The sequence below is a fragment of the Chelonia mydas genome, chromosome 7, assembly GCF_015237465.2.
Source record: "Chelonia mydas isolate rCheMyd1 chromosome 7, rCheMyd1.pri.v2, whole genome shotgun sequence".
Taxonomy (NCBI): Eukaryota; Metazoa; Chordata; order Testudines; family Cheloniidae; genus Chelonia; species Chelonia mydas.
Genome location: NC_057853.1, coordinates 100,778,400 through 100,802,862, shown reverse-complemented (window position 1 = coordinate 100,802,862; position 24,463 = coordinate 100,778,400). Strand labels below are relative to the sequence as shown.

Here is a 24,463-nt window from a genome sequence, read left to right as displayed (position 1 = left end):
CCTTTCCCTTTATAGAACCTACATTACTTTTAGCAGGATTCCTGTTGCTCTGGAGGGAAACTCCTATACGATACTTAAATTTTGTTGCTTGTTCTGTTTCTGCAGTGATTCAAAATGGAGAACTTGTACCAAAAAGTACAGAGATTGATTAGTGTTTAAAATTAGCCAATCTGTCAAAGGAACATCAAGCAGGAAAATTTTGTTGGTGAGAAATTACCAGTTGACTTCCAAGACCCACACTTTTCAAGGCCTGTGACCATTTCCAAGTTTTCTACTTAAACTTCCAAGTATAACATAGAACTCTGTACAGACTGATTCTGCTTTGGGTATTCATCACATTCCTAGCTTTAAGACAATGAATATTCACTACTGTTTGAAGGAAGACGTTTTCTTTTTCTGCTGGAAATTATTCCCCTGCGAATAGAACCAAACCAATTTATATAAACTTGTGAGGGTCATAGTCATTGAGTTCCATCCAAAGGCTACTTTGTACTTCTACTTTAGTCTGTTAGATGTCCAGCTAGTTTTATATCCTCACTTACATACTCATTTTTCTGAAGCTTGGTAGATAAATTAGATTTGTGTTTGTATTTCCCTTGGGGGGAAAACAAACAGCTAATTATCTTGGTTTTTCTTTGGCATGGACAAAGCTCTTGGAAAATGATACCCAAACTTCTCTGTCCTCTCCCAAAAGAACTATATTAAATTGCTTCTACCTTCATTTGTCCTCAATCTGATTTGACAGAACAATTACTGTAAGGGCATTGAAAAGATCATTTAGTCACAGTTATGTTGTTAGAGAAGTTCATTAGAGTCTTTGACAAAACATTATTGCCTTGGAATTGTATCATAAAGATGATCCAAGTGTGTCCTGTTTGATTTGCAAGTTATTCAAAATCTAGAGGCTGATGCTCTTTCACCCCTTTTTATGATTTTTTGGAGGATTTCTGTTTTTGATTTATGCAATTTGTAGATATACTAATATTGGAAGCAGCGTGGTCAATAGGAATAAAGTGTGGGACTGAGAATGAGGATATGTGGAGTCAGTATCTTGAACAAGATACTTAACATTTCTGTGAATTTGTAGAGATTTTCAAGGAAAGTTAAGTGGGTTAGGTGCCAAAATCCCTTTGGAATTCAAGGGAATTAAGTGCCCAGCTCCTTTGAAAATCCCAGCTTTCATTTCTAAAAATTGGGATGCTACTTTCTTATTTTGTAAAGCATTTTGAAGTCTAATTCTGCACAGTACTGAGTATGCTGATATTTAGAAGTTAAAATCCTGATTCAGCCAGGTAGTTGGGTACATGCCTAACTCTAAGAATGCAAGCAGTACAGCTGAAAGAGACAAGGTGGGTGAGAAAATATCTTTATCGGACCGACTTCTTTGTTGGTGGAAAGGGCAAGCTTTCAAGCTTCACAGAGCTCTTTTTCGGGTCTGGGGAAGGTAACCAGAGTGTCCAAGCTAAATGCAAGGTGATGCAGATGGTTAAGCATAAGGGGTTTACGCATTTTGTAGGAGACCACTTAAAATTAAGTGTGCAATTAACATCTTTGCAGTCGTAGGATAAAGGAGGCTTAGTCAGCAGCAGGGTTTGTTACAAATTGTTGTAATAAGCCATTAAAGCAGTGTCTCTGTTAAGTACATGTTTTTTAGTGTCCAGGAGAATTATGAATTTAAGCTCCTAGGCTTGTCTTTTGAAAGTGTTGTGTAGGTTTCCTTTGAGGATGAGGAATGAGAGGTCAGATATAGAGTGATCACTTTGTGAAAAGTGTTCACCCACACGTGATAGGATGTTTTTGTGTTTTATCATTTTTCTCCGAGAGTTCATTCAAGAGCATAGTGCTTATCTTGTTTCACCCACATATTTTTTGAGGCATTTGATGCACTGGATGAAGTTCACCATATGGTGTGATAGCATGTGTAGGACCTTGTATCTTGAAAAGTTATGTTTTGGGGGTTACTGATCGTCATAGCAGTAGTGATAAGTCTGTAGGATTTGCATCTGTTCTGGCACGGTCTGGTGCTGCATTAAGTTACATAGGGAGTGTGTGTGTGTATATATATTGTTTTGCAGTAACCTAAAGGATGTTTTAAACTATAAATGTATTTAATTTTTGTTATGGATTTTGTTAATGACATAAAATATACAACTCAAACTCCAAGATTTGGTTTTATGCTAATGATTTATCTGCTTTGTCATGGTATAACTATTTTCAGCTATTTTTCTGTAGCTTGAACTCTTTTGTAAAACAAAGCCAAGTGTCAACTGAATTATGTGAATGCTAGGTTTTTAGCTGAAAAATCAGGTGATTTCTCTATTAGAAAATTGCTTGCCAATAAAAGTTTAATAGAAAGCATACACCATTTAGATGAGCTCTTCCTGTTTAACTCTCATAAAAAAATGTTAATCTTTATCTCAGTGCTATATAATGGGAGCAAAGTTATTTAACATCACTTTATGGATCATTTTGTTTAATGTGTCCAAACAAAAAATTAAAAAACACACTACTTGGTGTTCATAAAAATAAATGTTTTAAACTGACAATTCGTTAATCTTCATGCAGTTTGCTGTAACAAAGTTCCCCCATGTGTTGTGGTGAGAGATTTTTGCTTGGATATTCATAAGCTGATAATGCCTGTTCAGTGCCCTCTTATAAAGATTAATACTTTATTCTCAGTGGACGTTACCCTGACATTAATCACTGTGGGATAGACCTCTGCACCAGAGGAAGAACAGATGTCGAATTATTGTTTTCTGTAATCGTGTTTCATACTTGTGAGCTACCTTCAGAGCTGGCTTTTGAACAGGAGAGTTGTGATATACACTATAGATTTATTAAGGTTGCTCATTAATCAGTGTTGGGAGGTACATGTGACAGGCAGTTTGATAAAGATTAACCTTTGCTATTCTGTACTTTTTGATAATTTAAATATAGATGATAAAATATTGAGAATAATATTCAGGTTTGTAGGAGGGATGCATTTAAAACACCACCTGCTTTGTACACCATATTATTGTAGTGCTGGTTGTAAAATAATTTGCCTGAAATTATTTTTGGATTGCTAAATCTGGCTCATACTGCCTGAAATTAGGGCTGGCTAGAAAACATCAATTTGATTTTGTGGGAAAAATTTTAGGTTTTGAAAATTGTTTTCATTCTAATGCAGAATGAAGCAGAGACCTTTCAAAATGTTTAGTTCCATCATGGAACTGAGAAACATTCCTGACAAATTGGCTTTTTTTTTTTTTTTTTTAATATACAGGAAAAAACGTTGTCAACATTTTTTCAACCTCCTCTAGCTGTGATGCATGCTATGAGCAGAGGTGAAATTGTAGTCCAAAGGTAAAGAATTTTGCCTCACAGCACAAATATTAGGTCTGCTCCTTGAATGCTGGAAGGGGAAGTGTTTATTGATACAAAAATCACTCACCCTCTAAACACTACTACTGTCAAATGCTTTTTATGTATATATTTCCCAATGTATCATAATCACAGTTTCCATTTTCTTAGTTTCTGGTATTTATTACTTTCAGACTGCTGGAAAATAAGCTTTAGAGTATAGAGTTTTTCTGTACAGTGTTTCCCCCCTCCCCCCATAATTAGGTATAGGGTACCAGCAGGTCCCAGAAAGATCTCATGGTGATGACCGTGATTGTAATGTACTTTTATTTGCCTATGAAAGCTATCATGTCTGGGTAGGAAATCTCCAAGTAGTATAACGAATGTTACTGTCCCAAACAAGTACAAGTATGGGAGTGAATAACTTTTTTCAGTGAAGCCTTTGAAATAAAGCTAAGGCCAAATCCAATAGCAGAGTTATCTTCTGTGAAAATTTTTGTGTGTCTGTGACTGATATTGATTGATGGTGCACCTTAGACATCTTTGACTCATTGTTTTATCTTCATGTTATATAACCTGCAAGATTTACGAACTACACAGTTCATTTACCCACAGCTTGGTTCTTGGGAAGGCAGAGATCCACTGAAATGATGACTGAGAAATTTTGTCAAGTCCTCTTCGCTATTTGAAAGGAGCCAGCCCTCAGTATAGAGGTTTATAATTTCAAATGGAAGTAATATGACAAATCAATTAGGTGGTTTTCCTTGTCTCTCAAAATCAGCTTGCTTACCTTCTCTATTGATCAGTCTCAGCTCCAGGCAACCCACTCAAAGCTGATGTAACTGCAATTTTAGCTTTCCACATGCTTTCCAGATACTACATTGATCTGTGACCATTCTCTAGTAGTAGAATTTAAAAGGGACATGAAATGTGCAATCTCTAATTAAGGGCTTTTGTAATGGTACTGATTGATGCACGCAGAGGCTTCACAAAGATAAGTTAGCAGAGGCACTGCTACCTGATTGGGGACCCTAAGCTGGAATATTCCCCTCCCCCAAACACATACTAATAATTAATAGGAGGGCCCCTTGAGCTGCTTGGGGCCCTAAAGCAATTGCTTAGTCTGCTTATGCCTAGCACCGGTTCTGGAAGTTAGTACAGTTACTTCTCCATAGTGCCTGCCAACAGTGTGTCAGAATCCCCATTTTACTCATTTCATTAAAAGCCGTATTCCACAACTAGTTATTTTAAAAAAAAGGATGCCTATTTTGAGTCTGAGGTAAATGAAGTCCTCACAATTTAATCTTATTGAATTACTTATGAATACATTACAGCAGCTAGTGTTCAAGAAGCTATTTGTTTTGCTCCTTATTAGGAGTTAAACATATTAAAGCATACTTAATCAGACCTATGACCGTATGTATAACCTCCTCCATAACAGATTTGAAAGGCTGCAACGTGTGATAGATTTTCTAAAAATCTGCAATGTATTACCTCAAAACATCTTCACAGGAAAATAAAAGTTTGGATTAATATTTATAAGAGTATTTCTTAGCAACATTTCTAATACTCTTCTTATTTAGCTGATGGCAAGATATTCTTCTGTGTCCCATATCCCTATTTTTTCATTGCCATAATCTTTAGTGAATATGTTTTAGGATCATGTATCTTAAAAACTCACAGCAGACTATTAGGTTAAATACTTATAATTCATTACCTGCCATGTAGGAGTGTTGTCCAACTTCATATTACATAAACGGTTTTCAGATACAATAAAAGATTCTGTCAATGTGCTATTTTATTAATGTTTGTTATGCATGTATACATTTTCTTGTCTGTTAGGTAACACAAAATCTTACTAATTTATTATAGACCCCTTAAGGTTTTGTTTGTACTTTTAAAAACTGAAATGCAGTTTTGGCCGCTGTTACAGTATGTTAACTTTTTAGGCTATGTCTACACTTAAAATGCTACCGTAGCACAGCTGCAACTGTGCCACTGTAGAGCTTCAGTGTGGACATTCACTACAGCAACGGGAGGGGTTCTACCTTCACTGCCCTGAAAGGGGGTAGCTAAGTCGACAGAAGAATTCTTTCGTTGGCCTAGTGCTATCAATACCAGGGATTAGGTTGGCATTGCTTCGTCTCCTAAGGTGTGTGGATTTTTCACACTCTTGAGAGATATAGCTATGCTGATGAATGTTTCAAGTGTAGACCATCCCCCTGAGCTTTCTAGTTTCTCAAAATGTGAATCTATAGGTAATACTTACCTGTAAGGTACATAGAACCCTATAATGACAATATTTATCTGAAGCTAATTGGAAGTACTTGCTAATAATGAATGCATTATTTGAGAGACTGTAAAATATTAGCCATGCCATTAATTAAAACAGTATTAAAACATAACCATAATACTTTCCCTTTTTCATGTGAATGTGACATTTTCAGAAAAATATGCTGCCTATCTTTTTTTTTTATAACCTAGTCCCTTGTGTAACATATGGGAATTGTGCTCAACCATTCAGGTGGAGCTCATGCTTCTGCGCATGTGTAGTCCCTCAGGGTGACCAAGGTGTGACACAAATGAGCTTTGTTGAGAGATCTCTCCACTGTTTGGCCAGAAAGATGGTGAATGTAATATTGATTAAATTTTGGGTGTGTACAGTGGGAGAGGGCTTTGGAAAGAGATGGTTGGAAACTGTGTTCGTGGCTAAAGCAGAGTAAAATGTTTCACAGAACTATCTGGATTTTCAGACATCTTATAAAATTAATATGCAGGAAGTACTGTTTGGGAAAAAAAATCCCATGAATTTCAGTACCAGGTTGCTTGCATGCATCATCACATAGTTGAGTGATGATGTGATACATTAGGACTTGATGTTGCCTCGTGTTGCGGTGATATCATTTTGTATGGCCAATATCATTACTTGTCCTGGAAGGAAATGCAGAAAAAGTGACAACAAATTAGTGTCAAATATCAGGGGGTAGCCGTGTTAGTCTGTATCCACGAAAACAACAAGGACTCCGGTGGCACCTTAAAGACTAACAGATTTATTTGGGCATAAGCCTTTGTGGGTAAAAAACCACTTCTTTAGATGCATGGAGTAAAAATTACAGATGCAGGCATTATCATACTGACACATGAAGAGAAGGGAATTACCTCACAAGTGGAGAACTGGTTTTGACAGGGCCAATTCAGTCGGGGTGAATGTAGTCCACTCCCAATAATCAGTGAGGAGGTGTCAATAGGTGAGGAGGCAAAGCTGCTTTTGTAATGAGCCAGCCATGAAAGCTTATGCCCAAATAAACCAATTAGTGTGAAGCAGCATTCTCCTCAAGGAATGTGGTGTCCTCTTTATCTGTTTTTTTTTTTTTTCCATCTCAGTCCCCAGTTGAGTACCTCGAGGGCGGCCCATGTTGCTCTTTCAGCTCTGACAAGAAACATGTAGCTTTGCTCCTTTTTGAGGCGGAAGGAACTGTTTCTCTCCACCACCATCCCTGCTTCTCAGTTGGGGTGGGGACACCCACAAAAATCACTGCATTGCTCCAACTCATCATTAAGGGTTCTATGTCAAGTCAGGACAGTTCCTTACTTCTTGACTACATCCTCCTTCCCCTTAAAACAAAAACATAATGAAAAAATTTTCGACTCTTTTTGCAGCCTAATTTGCAAAGCACACGTTCACTGGATTGTGTCAATGCTAACTGGATAGTTCTTCCTTTTGCCTGAGTGTTATAGGGAAGTTGAACAGTCCTATCCGTTCAGAATGTAAAGATGCTGTACAGTTACACATGCAAAACTGCATAACTTCAGTTATGCAGTGCCTTGTGCTCAGTTGTGGATGTGTCATTTGCATGATCACAATGCTTAAATACATGTACTTATAATAAGTAGGAGTAGTCATGTGTTTAAAGTTATGCATATGCTTAAGTACCTTGCTGAATTGGAGCCTGGGGACAAAGCTTGTACCAATCTTTATACTTCAGGTTGTCTAAGGGAATGTCTACACTGCAATAAAAGACACGCGGCAGCAAGTCTCAAAGCCTGAGCCAACTGACTCAGTTGACCTGGGCTCTGAGACTCACTGCTGCAGGGATTTTTCTGCTGTGCTATTGACTGTCTGGTTTTTTTGTTTTTTTTTTAAACTTTTGCCCAAAATTTGGTCTGGCCTTCTGTCTGCCAGGAAGTTAACTTTTTTCCTGAAAGTTTTGTTTAAACTATTCACTCTGTTTGCAATATGATGTGTGTATACTATGAAATTATGTAAGACATACTTGTAACATTGTATCTTTATGTGCAGACTGCAGGGAGATCTTGCTGCCAATGATGACAGATCAGTTGAAGTATCATTTGGAAAGGCAGGAAGACTTGGAGGCTTGCTGCCAACTGCTTAGTAACATCCTGGAAGTCCTTTACAAGAAAGATGTGGTTAGTAACTGACGTTTATACCAATTAGCCCTTAAGAATACTACGTCTTGTGAGTGATAGGGGTGATCATGAAGTAAAGCTGGCAATGACTTTGGTTTTGTCATTTATTTTTGTTCTGAGTTTTAGCTTTCTTTTTCTTCTCCTCCTCTCTTGTGGTGGTCGGTGTGAGGTGGTGTTGTCTGATGTTTACTCTTTCAGCATGTTGCTCTCTGGCTCCAAGGTTTCTCACTTATGACAACCTTTATTCTGGCCAAGAGGAAATACGGCTCCCTCTGGAGCTCATCCCATAACACCGCTCCAGATATTGGTCAGATACTCACAGGAGTTGAGTATCCTTCCTCCACAGCACTTGCACCACCTGTCAGATGGGGAGTGTTGGATGAGTTTGGAATATGAATTCTTTAGCCTCTTCATTGCATTGATGCTTGTTTATTGGGCCTGCTTTTGGTCCTTTGGTGGTGGTTCATCAACTAAAGAGGATAAAAACTGAGTGTGCTGTTTGAAATTTGTAGCAGAAAATTTCACTAGAGGAAAAAATAGTTTCTTACAAGTCTCTCACTGTGAAAGAGTAGCCTTAAATGACTTTCTTAACAACAAGACTTGTTCAAGTTATAGGGAAAATCCAAAACGCTGGTTTGATAGTGTGAATGAACAATTTGTCAGGAATTTAAAATGTACAGAAATATTCCCACGTGATCTATGACATTTAAAAACAATCTGCGGGAAGTAGGCTGCTCTTCAGACAGCTCAGTAAAACAAAACAGTCCCCCTCTAGCCAGTTCTCTCAAGATATAACTAAATAACTTGATCGTGCTTCCTTCTGCCTGAGTATTATAGGGAAGTTAAACAGTCCTGTCCATTCAGAATGTAAAGATGCTGTACAATTACACATGCAAAACTACACAACTTTTTTGTGTTAGGCAGTGCCCTGTGCTTAGTTGTGGGTGTGTCATTTGCATGATCCCAGTTTTTTATTGACTAGACCAGGGGTTCTCAAACTGGGGGTCGGGACCCCTCAGGGAGTCAGGAGGTTATTACATGGGGGGTTGCGAGCTGTCAGCCTCCACTCCAAACCCTGCTTTGCCTCCAGCATTTATAATGGTGTTAAATATATAAAAAAGTGTTTTTAATTTATAAATGGGGGGGGGTCGCCCTCAGAGGTGTGTTATGTGAAAGGGGTCACCAGCACAAAAGTTTGAGAACCACTGGACTAGACAGTAACTATACAAATCTCTCTCCTTTGATGGGGAGCTACACTCCATTCCGGCTATTTGCCAGCGTTAAAGATTTTTGGACCAGAGGGTCCTGAGTCTGGATTCCTGTACATGAGCGGCATAGCCACCTACACTTTGGCCAGGGCAAGTTCCAACTTTTTAAAAAAACGTCCTTGGTAACTGCATTCTTCCAGTGATCCCGGATTCTGTGGCATCAGGAAGCAGATTACGTTAAGAAAATGAGCTTCTGTCCTGACAGCACAGCAGTCCCTCCCCATTTTTTGCTGTCTGCATTTCTCTCAGCAAGCTGTACTTACTGGGTTGCAGCTCCACCACCTGCTGAGCTGAACATAGTTGAGAAGGTCTGCATGAGGGGTGGGTGCAGAGTTAGGAGAGGGCTTCTGTTGTTGAGAGAGAGACAACCAACAACTGGGTGAGAGAGGGCTTCTGAGCTGCCAGATGATTGAAGCCTGTATGCAGGCAGAAAAGGGAGATGGAGGAGCTGTGGGGAAAGAAAGCAGTCCCTGGAGGTGAGAGTAGGAAAGTCCCTGCTTGTCACCAGCAGGGAGCTTGAGTGCTGCGGAACAGTAGCTGCACATACATGTACTGGAGATGAGGGATACTTTTTCACATATGCCAGCTGGAGCCTCTGGAAGTTAAATGCAACCTGGTGAACCATGGGTTATTTTTCTCACTCATTTAATAATAATAATAATAATAATAATAATTAATAAAATATGCATTTCACTAGCAGGTTTGCACAGCTGTCCAACAACAGCCTACAGCATATCCTATTCAGAGAATTGTCTGGCAAAACATTTTAAATGTTGACAACCATAGAGTAGTCCCTAAAGAAAGCTGCATTAGGGCAAGGCAGGCAAGTAACTTTTAAGGAGCACGTTTACATTGTGGGAGGGGAAGCAAGTTCCCTGTATTAGTATGATACTTCCCTACCCCCAAACTTTGTGGGACTTCCTCCCCCTACAGGGTTCCCTAACATGTTCACAAAGGGCATTCACTGTCAACACCACACTTTTAATGTTTTTTAAAAAAAAGCCTAGCAGATCACCCCTAAAACCAGAATATATAAAAAACAATTAAGAATTAGTTTGAAAGGCCTTAGCTAAATTGTTTAATTTATTGGATGCACTGTTATTAAGTGTGCCATGTTTACCTTGGTCAGAGACATTTGATTTTAAATGGTGAAAAAATGTCGTTGGAAAACTAAATTGTGACCTAACCAAATGCCATAAACACTGCGTTTTTTCCCCTAAGGATTTGCTTTTTTTTTTTTTTTTTTTTAAAGTACTCTCTGTAATTGACTTTCAGTAGCAGCAGTAATAAAAAGTCTATTTTCTTTGTGCAAACTTTGCTTTTAACAAAGACTGTTTTTCATCTTGTTGAGCAGTAGTTGTGAGGAGTTATAATTGATTTGGTTTCAACAGGATAGATGGATTTAATAACAAGCATCAATATTTGAGTTCTATTGATTGTCTTTTGGTGATAGTTTCCACTAGATTATCCTTTCTCTCCAGGGACCAACACAGCGCCATGTCCAGATAATCATGGAAAAGCTACTGAGGACAGTCAATAGAACAGTCATTTCCATGGGACGCGATTCAGAGCTCATTGTAAGTGTCTCTTGACATAAACTTAAGTATTTTTATCACAACCTCTTGCACCTCACATAATATAGGATTTAAATCCCAGGTGGTAAAAAGCAATCAAAACCTCCTGTAACTCTCTTGTGTGTTCAGTAAACTGTAAAGTTTTGGATTATAATTTTTGTGTGGCTTATAATAGGAGGAGAAAGGTCCTATTTAAATTGTCAGTGATCAAATGATGAATTTAATTGGGTATGTTTAACCAAAACTAATTTTATTTTTTGCAATTACAAGATTTTAACTAGCTAAAAATGTTGTGTAAATTAAAAAAAACTTTGGTTGTTGACATGTAAATTGGACTGGAGGCTTTATTCTGCCAACATTTACTCACATTGTGGTTGTTCAGTTGGGGTAATGACTCCCATAGGCATACTGATTTTAAATAAGTGAAGGATTGCAGAATATGGCCCTGGCAATTACAACTTTCATAATGAAACAGAGACTTTGATGTGTGCCCATGCAAGTCCTGAGAAATAATATGGTTATTCCAAGATTATCCATTTAAGAATACACTGACATAACTTAATATTAGAAGAGCTTAACTCTTGTTGAGTTTTGCTCAACTTTATCTTTAACAAAGTTTGTTACCTTTTAAAATATTTTGTTTATTGGACCACTTCAATATTCTGCATCAGAAATTTGGCTTCAGTGGAGCTACACTGGTTTGTATCAGCTGAAGATATGGGCCCTTATTAACTTTTTTTAAAAATCTGTACATGTTTGTCACTATTTGCAGCGTATATGCACACAATGTACTTAATTGGTGTAAAAGCTTGCATTTTAGGTGAACGTTATTCATTTAAAGTTCTGTATCATTCTGAAAAAAATATTTTGGTGGAAACCTGGAAAGAGAGATCATGAAATGTTTCCTACCAATCTGCACACTTTAATGGCTTTGACTCTCTTCTTAAAACGTCTTCCCTTACCTCTTCCTTCTCTGTACTGTATTACATCATTTATAAAAAATCAAAATTGAGAAAGTTCTGAATTAACTCTCTGCTCTCTTCCTCTAATTCCATATTATTCCTTTACCCTCTCACTGTGATCTCTCTCTTTGTCCTTCTAGGCTCTCAGTCCATCCCCTGGACACCATCCTCTCTCCCTCTCTGTCCTCCACTCTTCATCATCTGTAATGGTGTTTGTATCCCTAAGAATGATAAAAACCTTCTCTTATTCCTAATTCTCTCTCCAGCTATCATCTTGGCACTTGCTTTCCCACTTCCAACAACATGCTGTCCGTTAATGATTTTGTACCCCTCCCACCCCAAAATGACAAGGATTAATCCTTGAGTAAGTAAAGTAGCTATAATTCTTATGGAAGAAAAACTTAACTTTGAGAAATCAGACAAAAGTAATTAGGTTTGAATTGTGTGTGTTTGTATATAATAAAATATATAGACAGTAGAATGCAGACAAAATATTGTTATTGTTTCTGTAGGTTAAATTGTTTGTAGAAATATAGCTTATGTATTTATCAAAATTCCTTAATTTTATTTCCCCTCTGCTAAACTGTGATGATGTCTGTATATTTGAAATGATACAAAACCACAACAGGATATATTCTGAAGCATTACGTTAGTAGACCCATAGTTAGTTTTCCCCCTTTTTAACTGCAGCATAATGTATTTGAAAGTTTAAGTCTTGCACATATATATTTTTAACTAAGTGCAATTGTATTAAAAATGCACACTGTGAACATGAATGTAGCCTGAAAGCATTACATCTGAACACACTATAATTATTTAATGAATACTGACAGCATCAGGAATTTTTAAGAGGGCACTTACTATTTAAAATTCAGTGCATTTCTAAAAGCATCTCTTGGTAATCAACCAATAATGATTCACTTTTGTGGTGTCAATAAAGTAGTAAGATGGAAATGAAACCGATACTTAGTATGCATAACCTTACCCTTCTTGGATCAGCATCAGATTGAGATTTATGCATTACATTTTTTTGACTTGAAAGTTGCACCTAGAATTTAGATTAGAGAATAGATCATAGCAGAACAAATAGAAGGAAAAACAGTTTCTGGACAAAGAACCATAAAGGAGGATAGTTTAGGTGATGGCTTTTTTTTAAAGTAATGTATCACAAATCATATATATTTATTTCTTACATAAAATTGCTATACAGGTGTTACAGTAGTTGAATCTAAATCATTTTTTCACCTTGAAAAAATGACTATATATTTAAAATGTATTGCACTGATAATAATATGGAATTTGCATATTATGTATTTGCAAAGATATTGGAAGTTTTTTGGTGATGCTTGCTTCTTCTTTAAAAGAAGGAAATATGTTCATTATGATACAGATTTACATCTTGATTCTGTAAATATTCGCTCCTGAGTGGTTCTGCTTGAGTAGCCCCAATGAATACAATGGAACTACATGTCTGAACAATGATTTGTAGGGTTGGGCCCAATACGACAAAAGTTAATCAAATAACATTGGTTTCGCATTATGCATTCTTTTAATAATTTGGTTTAAAGATCAGTGGGATTTTTATTTGGTATTCTTTATGCACTGTAATGGGTGCTTTTTATGTATAAATATCCAACACGGTGTTCTTTTGTTGGTGCTTTAATTTGCATAGATTATACTCTTTACACACATTTCCAACTTCTGAACTGTGCACAAGTATGTAGTATGCCTCAAAGTGTGTGTGTATCTGTACTTGAGAGCCTAGCATTTTGGATGTCAACAGGGGATTTTAACAGAATTCAAATATTCAAGGTAGAATGGAGTTGCCTTGAAACAGAGGGAGTAAAGGTATATTGATGATGGTTATTTTGTTAAATACAGTGTGTTTTCTGATCACAGGATAAAGATCATCAGTAGGACATGAAATTCGTAGATAAGCACTAATATAACATGCAAAATATTCGCGGTTGCAAGAGGATATATAATTCAAGAGTCTAGTTATGAAACTATAAATAATTTAATACTTCAATAGTCAGCTTTTTTGACTATTCAAAAAGATTGATTTTTCTCTGTTTTATAACTTATGGATGTGATTTAAATTCTTTATTACTTTTATGACAATTGTTAAATTGATTCAACAAAAGTATTGACAATAGATGGTTCTGTTGTATATAATGGGCCCAGATAGCTATGTCTAACATGGGGTACGCTGTCACGTACAATATGTCACAAACTTGCATTCCACATGTGAGCACAGTAACAAATTTTAGAGATCAGAACATTTTAATTTTTTGTGTGTGAAATTTAAAATTTGCAAAGATTCCTGGAAACCTCAGGACCCCCAAAACCCTCCCTTCAATTATTGTTTTTTACCATTTTTATCCTAAATGTGTTTTTGCTATAAAAGCTAAATCTATTTTTGATCATTTAGTTTTCTCTCTAGAGTTCTCCCCCAGCCTTCACCAGGGTTTGAAAACCTTCAGAGACCTAGTGAGAATGAAGCTCACTAGCCGGATGCTAGTATGAAAGGCAAGGTGGTTCCTTGCCAGAGAAGTGAACAGTAATGACGTCATGAGGACGTCTGCCTTCCCTCACAACTCTTGGCTACTAGGAAGGAGATACAGAGTTTGGGCTCATAGGAATTCTAAGGATTCTCCATACTCTTCAAGGCCATGTGTCACCACCATTGCAAACCTTCTGGCTAATGCTTGTAAAGAGTTCCCTTTAATTAGCTAGATGGTAACTTCGTGAATGATATGAGGCACTCTTCCTCTCTTAGTATTTGAATAGGCTGAAAGGGCTACTTCCATCAAAGAATTTGCTTATATAATTAAAATCTCTAGTTTATTTTTGAATACTCTGTTGTTTAAGATTAGGAACATAAATATTCTCTATTAGATAGAAATACTTTTAATTCCTAAAAGACAAATATCTCTTCAAATAAGATTGGGGAAAATTTAGCTCTAAAAAAACAAAAGAAAAAAAGAAAAAAAACCCCACAAAAACAAACAAAACTTGGAAGCAATAGATGAAGGTCAGGTTTAGAATAGTTATTTCTGGCCAAGTCACTATTAATGCTAGCACTATATTTTATTCTACCCCAGATGAGAACCCGACATGCTGAAGAATATGCTGGTATGGGCTCTATTAGCTTGGATTTAAACACAGTCTGTTCATTTAATCAGCTCTTTTCATTGGGAGTTGCGAAGTTATATACTTAATGATGAGCCTAAATTCTGAGTCTACGATGTTAAATATGGTTTATAATTTACAGGAGGGGAATTACTTTCACCATTTTGATACTGGTGGTTTTTGAATATTTTCCCCTTGAAATTAAATCTTTTTATACAATATTTTTTAAAAAGGCATTTGGTAAATATGTGTGCATTGATATGGGCATATTAGTTGCCGTGTTGGTAAAACTAATAACAATTTGTATCAGTTTATCTCCTTGATACTCAGGTGAAGAGAATCATAAGTAGTTACTGGAATATGATATGGACCATGATTTTTGCAAGATAACCATGGCCGTTTTTGTTGTTATAAGTGACTGTATACTTACACCCAGTCTCCAGTGTCTGTCTTCTTCAAGTCTGTGTTCTTCCAGTCTCCTCTCACTTTCCTTTTTTGTTTGTTCTCCTCTCTGTAGTCACTCTGTCCACACTAGATTATTTGTTTATTTCTTTTATTATGGAAGACCCAATAAAGGCTTAATGTATACAGCTGCAGCAAGATTTCGCTTTGACAGAACCAGGACCTTTAAGCTTCTCTGGTGCTGAAAAATGGGTTGCTTTAAAAAAAATGATAAATGGAAAGAGTGTCCTGTAAACACATTTTAGAAGTTCTGATGCACTCTTCTAGGCACTTTTGATAAGTGTTGTAAATCCACAAATCACAAAGACCCCCCCACGTTACTCAAAAACACCAACTCAATATGTTTCCCCCACAAACACAGCAATGAAAATAAATAAATGGACTTTTCAGTGTTTGCTAATGGTCAAACAATTTTGGCTATTTTGTGTCTTTGCTTATAAAATTTGAGGAAGTAATTTAAAATCATTGCTCATAAAATTTGCCGATGACATAAAGATTGTTGGAGTGGTAAATAATGATGACAAAACAGATATACAGACCAATCGGAATGTCTTGATAATCTGGGCCCATTAAAACAAAATATATTTTAATACCATCAAATGCAAGGTCACATATCTAGCAACAACGAATGCAGGCCATATCTAAGAATGGGAGACACTATCCTGGAAATTAGGACTCTGAAAAAAGATTTATTGGTCACAGTGGACAATCAATTGAACATCGCTCCCAGCAAAATGTTGTGGCTAAAAGGGCTAATCTGATCCTTGAATGTAAAAAAAGAGAATAATAGGGAGGTGATTTTAATTTTGGAAATGGCACTTGGATGGAATATTCCATCCAGTTCTGGCATCTAAATTTTTAAAGTGATGTGGAAAAATTGGAGTGGGTGCCATAAAAGAGCCATAAAATGATACGAGGGCTGGAAAAAAATTCCCTGCGGTGAGAGACTTGAGCAGCACAATCTCTTTACCAAAAAGATGATCAAGAGGTAATTTGATTATGGTGTAGAAATATTTTCATGGGGAGAAAATATCAGACATTAAAGGGTTTTTTTAATCTAGAGGAGAAGGACATAACAGGAAGCAATGGCTGGAAGTTAAGCCAGACAAATTCAAATTAGAAATAAGCACAGATTTTTAACAGTGGGGGACTGAACCACTGGAACAAATGAACAAGGGAAATGGTGGATTATCCAAGTCTACAAATCAAGAATGAGGCCTTTCTGGAAGATGTGCTTTAATGAAACACAAGTTTTTGGGCTCAGAACAGGGATGACTGAATGAAATTCAGTGACCTCTGTTATACCCGGAGATCAGCCTAGATGATATAATGGTCCTTTCTGGTCTCAAACTGTATGAATCATGGGGTACCGTGAGTGCCAAAGTCTTGGGCAGAAGGTTTGCAATGTTTGCATTTTCTTTATTGGCTTCTGCAAAGTAAAAAACAGTATTTACTTGTGGTGCAATGTAAAATTTTTTTCTTATACACACATTTCAAATTACTCATTACAAGCTATTATTGCAAAAATTAAGACTTCCCCCCTCACTATTATCTAGCTTTTTGTGCACTGAAGTATGAATTGAATATTATCATGAATGGAGCTAATGGACATGGAATATACAAATAATATACCAAGTTTTACCTTGAGACTGCATTCAGTTAAATAAATTGGCAGCATATTTCCAGCAGCTACAGTTGTACTTTACTGATACTGAAATAATGCTAAGAAATGTTTCAGGCCTTCTGCTTCATCCTAGTATAGCAGAGCTGTAAACATACTGCCATTATATTATTGGTGGCAATCACAGCCACAAAATTAAGAGTAGTACGTACTGTGTGCTATTACACATACGCAATTAGACTAATGACATTTTAACAGCTTGATTTCAAAATGCTTATGAAAAAATAATCTATTGGGTTTTTTAAATGTAATATACCATTAAAACATTGAGTGAAAGTAAAGAATGCATAGCCAGTTATTGTTTGTTCATTGCATAGCATCTTGTCTGAAGCAAGAAAAACCAAACACTTTGTACTTATTGTGGGTTTTTTCAGTTTTAATCATGATTTTTTCATTTTACCCTGATTATAAAGTATTTTACAGTGATTAATTTTAAGAAAACAAGTGGTACTTACACAAATTGTTTCCTAATAATAATTTCAAAACATAGGAATGTCATTGTTGCTTAATGGGAATTATGCAGACTTAGAAAACATTGTCCATGTAGTATGAAAACAGTAAGTAATGCAAAATTACTGCAGTATTTATTGATTAGAAAGTAATTAAAGCATGTTATGGGAGCAGTGCAAATAGTAAATTTAGTGTGTGAGAATGCATGATATTGCCAATGAATTTAGCAGCAAAATTACATAATATGCTACACTAATAGTGGTGATGTTTCCTTTGTCATAATTTTGTTCCTGCTTTTTATCACATGTATCACATTAGGGTGGAAACAGTTCTATGTCAGTCACATACCATGTGTAGCTAATAGTTGTAAGAATTAAATATTCCTCTCAAGATCTAAATCGAGCCCGTGTGATCCTAAATGTAACACAATATGATGCGTTTAACACACTTGCAAAAACATTTTATTACAAATTACATAGTATGGTATGGTATTTTACTATGCATGTTAGCTTTTTCTTTTTAAAAAAAATGTAAAAAATTAAAAATCTGCAATTTGTTTAAGAAAATAGTCTGGACATGTAGAGAACACTCAGTGATAACTTTCATTTTTTAGCTCTTAAATATTTCACCAAGGAATCCTTCTTTTTCATTCTGAATGCCTGTAGTAATACTAGTTTTGGGTATGACTCAATAACCAAGCATAAAAACATTTAAGACTTTTGCATCAGAGTCCCTGCACACAAGAATATTTAGAATGGATTTTTAAGAAGTCTGTTTTATTAGTTGACATTAACCATCTGTAAAGAATCCCATTTGTGAGATGCTTGACTCAGTGTTTTAAAAAATATACTTGGCTTGTATGATATTTTCTTTGTATGTGTGACACTACACTTTGAGGTATAGCACTGTTTTAAAAGACTGAATGTGTGTGTTTTTTCTACTTATGCCCATATTTGAGACTTTGTCCTGTTTAGGAAAAATAAGTAAATAAATTATATATATATTTAACGCTTTGAAATAGTTGGGATTGTTAAAACAAGATGGGATATCTTGTAAACAGTTTTATAACTTTAATTAAAAACAGTATAAAATACATGAAACATTTTTTTCCACATGAAACAATTGCACTTCCTTCATGGCACACCTTTTCTCATCCTTTATCGCTCACAAAAATATTTTAGAATACCGTTTACTTATGTACAAGGATTTGTAGCCCTCTTGACATTTACTACAAAGGTGAGTTTTTCATTAAAGCATCCAGTTGAAATAGTTTTGAAGTGGACATAAACAGTTTCACATATACTCTATGTACTCACATTAACTTTCTATTACTTCGAAGACAAAGACCACATTGCTTGCTTCAGGATCCTTGTAGAATTAATAGTACTTAAGAATGGATTTGATGTTGAGGTAAGTGGCGGGGGGAGAAAGAGTTGAGCATAAACATCTCCAGGTTTATTTAGTAGGTGCAGACTCTTCTGTTACGGATTCATTTCTTCCACCTGTTTCCTGCATCTAAAGACTGAAAAATTCACATCTTAATGCTGCCTTGGGATATGAAATTGCAGAGCCAGTACCTTGTATCCCAGTTTCTGTCATGAGTGTACACTATTCAAATTATTTAACTAAAAGAAAAAAGAAACAAGAGTCCCAATCCCCATCATTACAAGAGTTTTCCAGACACCTAGATTAGGATTTTTTAATGACAGCGCTTAATATGGAAAGGGAAAAGATTGCAGTGTATAACTGATCGTGGATTTAAAGTGTTTCTGTTTTTAAAAATCTAAGAAGAAATTTGATTCACAGCTTTCCCCCCTAAGTGTGACTGATTAATACAGTTAATATATTATTTTAATACAAGTGATATTATGTTGGTCTGGAAATTGATCTTAGAAGCTCAGTTAAATAAATAACTATTAAAGTTGCCAGGCCCTTCTGAACTCTTGTAATAAAGCATAATGCATACTATGAAATTTCTAGCACCCTCTACAATAGTGTACAATTTTTCTGAAGATTGAATTACAAAAAGGATTTAAATTGTGGCAACTCCCAACAATCTATCATTTTAATATTATCCATCTTATTTTTTTCATATTCTGTGACAGAATATAGCATTTGGCCTTTGGGTACCAAAATATAAAAATGAGATCTAAGAAAGCTTAGCTTCGACCCTGTCAACTTTTAGTGATTAAAGGTGTGTCCTGACTTCCGGTGGTTTCTGGCTGCTTATCCTTTGAAATGAGCAGTAAACATGTCATAAGTCTGGTGATAATGATGACACTAAATTAGAGGTGTCAATATGATGCTGAGATGTAATAACTTGGTTTAACTCTACAGCACATGAAGGCAAATACACATATATAGTCACATCATAGATATTATTCATGGTCTTGGACCATTTGAAAAGTTGTGCTTTCTCCAGGATATTATGTGCTAAAAATTGCACTTCTCATGACCCCCACTTATTTGCAAAATTAAATGTAAAACTGAAGATCTTTGCAAACATAAGGCTTGCTTTTTTTCCTCATTAATGTTTAAAACGAAACAGAACATAAAAAAGCTTAAAAATAGTGATTTTAGCTGTGTACAGGATGAAACGTGACACTTGCAGATCTAAGGGGCCAGGGGGTAGCGGGAAAATAGTTTTACTTCTCATCTTTGTGTATACAGATTTCAATTCTGATTTTACATCCCACACTGGTGAATTGCAAATAAAAGTTGGCAAGGTATGATTTAATGCCTTGCTCATGAACATTAGTTTATAGGTACAAAGGCCTTTTGGTACATATGGTGAGAACTGAATGCTGCCCATAATAACCAGAGTAACAGTGGCTGATAACACTGATCAATTTACCAAGATCCCTTTTTAGATGATTAATTGAATTCCAAATATGTTTCAAAGAAGGCCTTAAACTCCATAGCTAATGGACTTAATTAAAGAAACCAGAGTTTCCATCTTCCATGCTTTTTTGATTCAGTTTTGGATTTTTGTTTTGGAGTTGAGGAGTAACTCTCCTGAGAATAAGGCAAAGGTGCAACCTGAGTTTCCTCAATAGGGTGAAGTTTTCTCAGAACCGGCTGTAGTTTGTCTTCCTGCTGTTTAAAATCCAACTCCACACTAAAAATAAATAAATAAATATATAAAATTGCAATTAAGTGCTAAATTATTATGATATAATAATTTAAATTAAGACAGCATCCAACACTGATATCCAAGTGCAAAGATATTAACAGTATATACAAAAGAAATGTTAAACTAGATCTCTGTAACTCCAACGAATGTGAATTTGAAAAAAAAATTCCTTGTACCACAAAGAAAAATATGAATTCTGGCCACATTCAGAGATGATTCCATAGTAACTTGCTATGTGGCAGATCATAGAACTAGAAGGAACCTTGAGAGGTCATCTAGTCGAGTTCCCTGCACTCATAGCAAGACTAAGTATTATCTAGACCATCCCTGACAGGTGCCTGTCTAACCTGCTCTTAAAAATCTCCAGTGATGGAGATTTTACAACCTCCTTAGGCAATTTCATCCTTGGAGTCTGGAAACACGTCTCTATGGGTCTGCATCTATATTTAGGAAGGGGTATGCCCTGCCCCCCTAATTCCCAGTCATGTGGAGATTACCCTCACAGGGATCTCAGACTCAGCTATCAGTAGGGCTCAACCCCCTGGTGGCATAGTTCTGGTGGGGCCAAAGCTGGTGGAGAGAGACAGACTTCCTCTTTGATATTTTGGGATCTGTGTAGATCTCTTGGGATTTGTATGGTTTGGGAGCAGGTCCTTACATCTTTTTCCACAGGTGGGTAAAACACATTGGTCCACACAGGATGATATGAGGTACATGTACAAGGGGATCCTAGACCCTTCTTCTTGGTTTTACTGTGGGGGAGGGGTAGGGGAGAGAATGATCTTGCCCTCAGACTGCCCGGAGATTCATTTATACTACACCAAATTAGGCTCCCTTAGGTTCATGTGCATCTAGTGATGCATAGCACCCCTTTATACATCACTTCTGAATCTGGCCCAGGGGCTGGGAGAGAGGAACGTAGCAGGAAAAACTACTAAGAGGAGGCTGTTAGGTCATGTCAGTCTTCCTTCATAAACTTATGTCATGTTCGTGTTATCTATCTGCACATTACAGTGCCTTAAGGCTCCTTAATGCTCAAGCTCCCTAGCATACACTAATTGCCTCTGAACTTGGCCATATTTCTGGCAGCATAATCTAAAGCACACTTAACCTACTGCAAATAATAACGCTTCCAAGTCCAAAACATTCTTGAGTCTTTATTTTGATTGCAAGACAAAACATCTGTTGTAGATCCACATTTTTAGCAAAAAAAAGTTATTGTAGCTAAAGAAAGAAAAGTCTAGGGCGTACTTTCTGATAGCCCCATATTATAGTAACAAAATGCATAATAAAATGTATTACTCATTCAACAATCTAAAACTAACACATGAAAGTAAACTTAAACTCATAAAATATGCATCCTAAATTGTAAGCAGTTTGAGGAGTGGAAAACCTTGCAGGCTGCCCTGTAGTTAAGAAAAAAGATGCGATGAATTTATAGCCCTAGGATCAACATACAGCACTAAGTACATTTCAAATTTAGTTCGTAAAAACAAAGAAATGCAATTTCAAGATGCAGCAAAAGGGTGAATAAAAATGGGAATTCGGCACAGTAATCCAAGCCAAATAAGAGCCACAAAAGCACTGAGTGAAGCAGAAATGACCTTGTTCCAATGCATGTGATATAGCTGGATGTGGAGGAAGTTGACAGTGGGCCTTCTCATCACACTCTGTGTGTTAGGGAGCACAGCAGGATTTTGGAAAGAGTATTAGGGGACAGGGCAGGTTCAGGCTCAGGGAGGAATTTGAGAGATAGCAAGGAGCTTACTGATGGCCTGGGACGAGTCATCTGGCCCCATTCAGCAGCTGCTCTGCTACCTGCTGCTTTAATAATATTTGATTAATGTGAAAAAACAATTGTGTATCATAATGCATATGCTCAAGGGGCAGAGATAAGCCTGCCCATTCAAGCTTAACTTTTGGTATTTCCGGGCTTTTCAGCACTTAACTGTGCAACAGTAATATTACACAAATGTATTTTTTCCTCTTTGTTTTCTAGGTGTTTGTAGGGCTTTTTTGCATTTAATATAGTTTTGGTTTGAGTCCTTTTTGACCCAGGTGTCAGCTTAGCTTTTTTAATTTTGTAGGCCCTCATATTCCCAGTGTAATCAAGTCCATGCATAGGGTTCATCTTAATGATTTTGATGTGGGTTAGGGGAGAGATTCTTTAAGCCATCACCAAATTAACTGGCTACATGTATACTAAAACGGGAGACCTCTGATTCCTCCTTTCCCAACCTCAAACTGCATGAGATGTGAAGCCTTGTTGCTTCATGCCTAACGTTACATTTTAAAGAGTTTCAAGGGAAATTTTTTTAGATATGCTGGACGTTTGGGAGCCATTATGCCTCCAGGAATTAGAAGGTTTTGGTGTATTTTAACCCCAATGTAGCATTTTGCAGATACTGAGTGCTTCTACAATCTACTACAATCCTGTGGGGTAGCTAAATGTTATCCTCATTTTACAGAAGGGAAAAGAAAACCAGAGATGTTAAGACTTAACTAAGAGGAACTGGTGTCAGAGCTCACAAGAATCTACCTGCAGGACATCCCTGTGAAGTCAGTGGGGCTCTGCACTAGTGTGAGGATCCATTTATGTGGCTCATAAAGGCAGGAGTAGCGCCTAGTTTGTTAAATTGTGGAGAATGGCTAAATGTGTTCCAGGCTTCAATATAAGTATGGACATTCCTGTCAGTTTGAAATCTTTACATATCCTTTCTGATTGCCAGTATAAGAGAAAAGTAAATACACTTCTAAGAATGGAGACACTTCAAAGTGGATATTGAGTATTAAGCTAACAGTATGAAAGATATGTTAAAAATTGTAACATGTAAAAAAAAAATTCTGTTACTTCAGACTGACTGAAGATTTTAATTTTGTATGTTACGGTGCACATTTGGTATTGTACCTGTGAATACTGAATTTCTATTAAGCAGCTACATTGGGTATCTTGTTGTTAAGCAATTAATCTCACTACAGAACCATGTAATTACAGAGTAATATAATCCAGCTCCTTGTTAACAAAATGGCAAGACTATGTGGATGACAAATTGTTATTTGCAGTTTAGCTGCACTGCTAGCAAAAAAAAAAAAGCTAGCAAGAAAGCTGCTGTTTGGTTACCAGGCTGGGATACCATTAGAGTGTGTGTGCATGCTGTGTGCATATTTCCAGAAATAAAACTGGAAAAATCAGCATGGCTATTAAAAATATCTTACATCGAAAAGGACAGATTTCGCTTTACAGATCTGTTCATTATGGTGGGGTGCAAACCTGGGCAGAATTTGGCTTGCAAGGTTAGCATCAGTTTGTTTACCTGAATAAACATATAAAATACGCAGTTCAGCTCTAACTGGGGAAACACATTTGTTTTCACCTAGCCCAATATGTTTTTATCATGTACTGTAATGTTCACCAATGTAAAGCTCTTTTAAATTAAGGTCTATTTTAGACTTCAAAGATAATTGTTAAAAATTTGCTTAACAGATTATAAATTATTTTATAATCCATTTTTATTACAAAATGTTTACTGACTGCAAGATAAAAGCTTATGCAGTTTTAATTCCTGTGAGGAAAAGCATATTTGGGTTAGAAACTATTGTTATTCTGTACTGCATAAAACCATCTGTACTGCATCTCAGGCTGTTTTTATCACTTGGCATCAGAATAACAATGTGTTACTTTGAAGAGAGTGAGCGAATACTAACACTTACATCCTGTCACCTTTTATAACTGTATAGGTTTTACAGGAGAATGGCTTGTTGGCTCAGAAGATAAATGCATTTAAATTGGAATTTTCTTATATTCCTGTAACCTTCGATGCAAATAACTTGTTTGATGGCAAATTAATGACTTAATACATATTTGCTTTTGTTTCACAATGATAAAATATGCGAAGTCTTCCTTTTATAATGCAGACAAAAGGGAGCTGGTCATGTGTCCATCTGTCTGTCTTTGTAGATAACTATAGATTTCTATATCTATGTTTATAGATAGCTACACACACACTTATATGACCAGCTGTATTTTTATC

The 24,463-nt window shown here is 36.3% G+C and overlaps 2 protein-coding genes across 5 annotated transcripts in view; one reads left to right on the top strand and one right to left on the bottom strand.

Annotated features, from left to right (window-relative positions):
- DOCK1 (dedicator of cytokinesis 1) overlaps positions 1 to 24,463 on the top strand; it is a 545,102-nt gene that overhangs the window by 146,354 nt on the left and 374,285 nt on the right. For all 3 annotated transcript variants that reach the window (XM_037903703.2, XM_043551994.1, XM_027819633.3), the window contains exons 26-27: positions 7,643 to 7,770; positions 10,520 to 10,615. In XM_037903703.2, the coding sequence (XP_037759631.1) occupies positions 7,643 to 7,770; positions 10,520 to 10,615 (224 nt within the window). The remainder of the gene's footprint in view (positions 1 to 7,642; positions 7,771 to 10,519; positions 10,616 to 24,463) is intronic.
- The window catches only part of INSYN2A (inhibitory synaptic factor 2A), an 82,555-nt gene continuing 75,300 nt past the window's right edge, over positions 17,209 to 24,463 (bottom strand). For both annotated transcript variants that reach the window (XM_043552001.1, XM_037903704.2), the window contains one exon: positions 17,209 to 20,417. In XM_043552001.1, the coding sequence (XP_043407936.1) occupies positions 20,234 to 20,417 (184 nt within the window). In that variant the 3' untranslated portion in view covers positions 17,209 to 20,233. The remainder of the gene's footprint in view (positions 20,418 to 24,463) is intronic.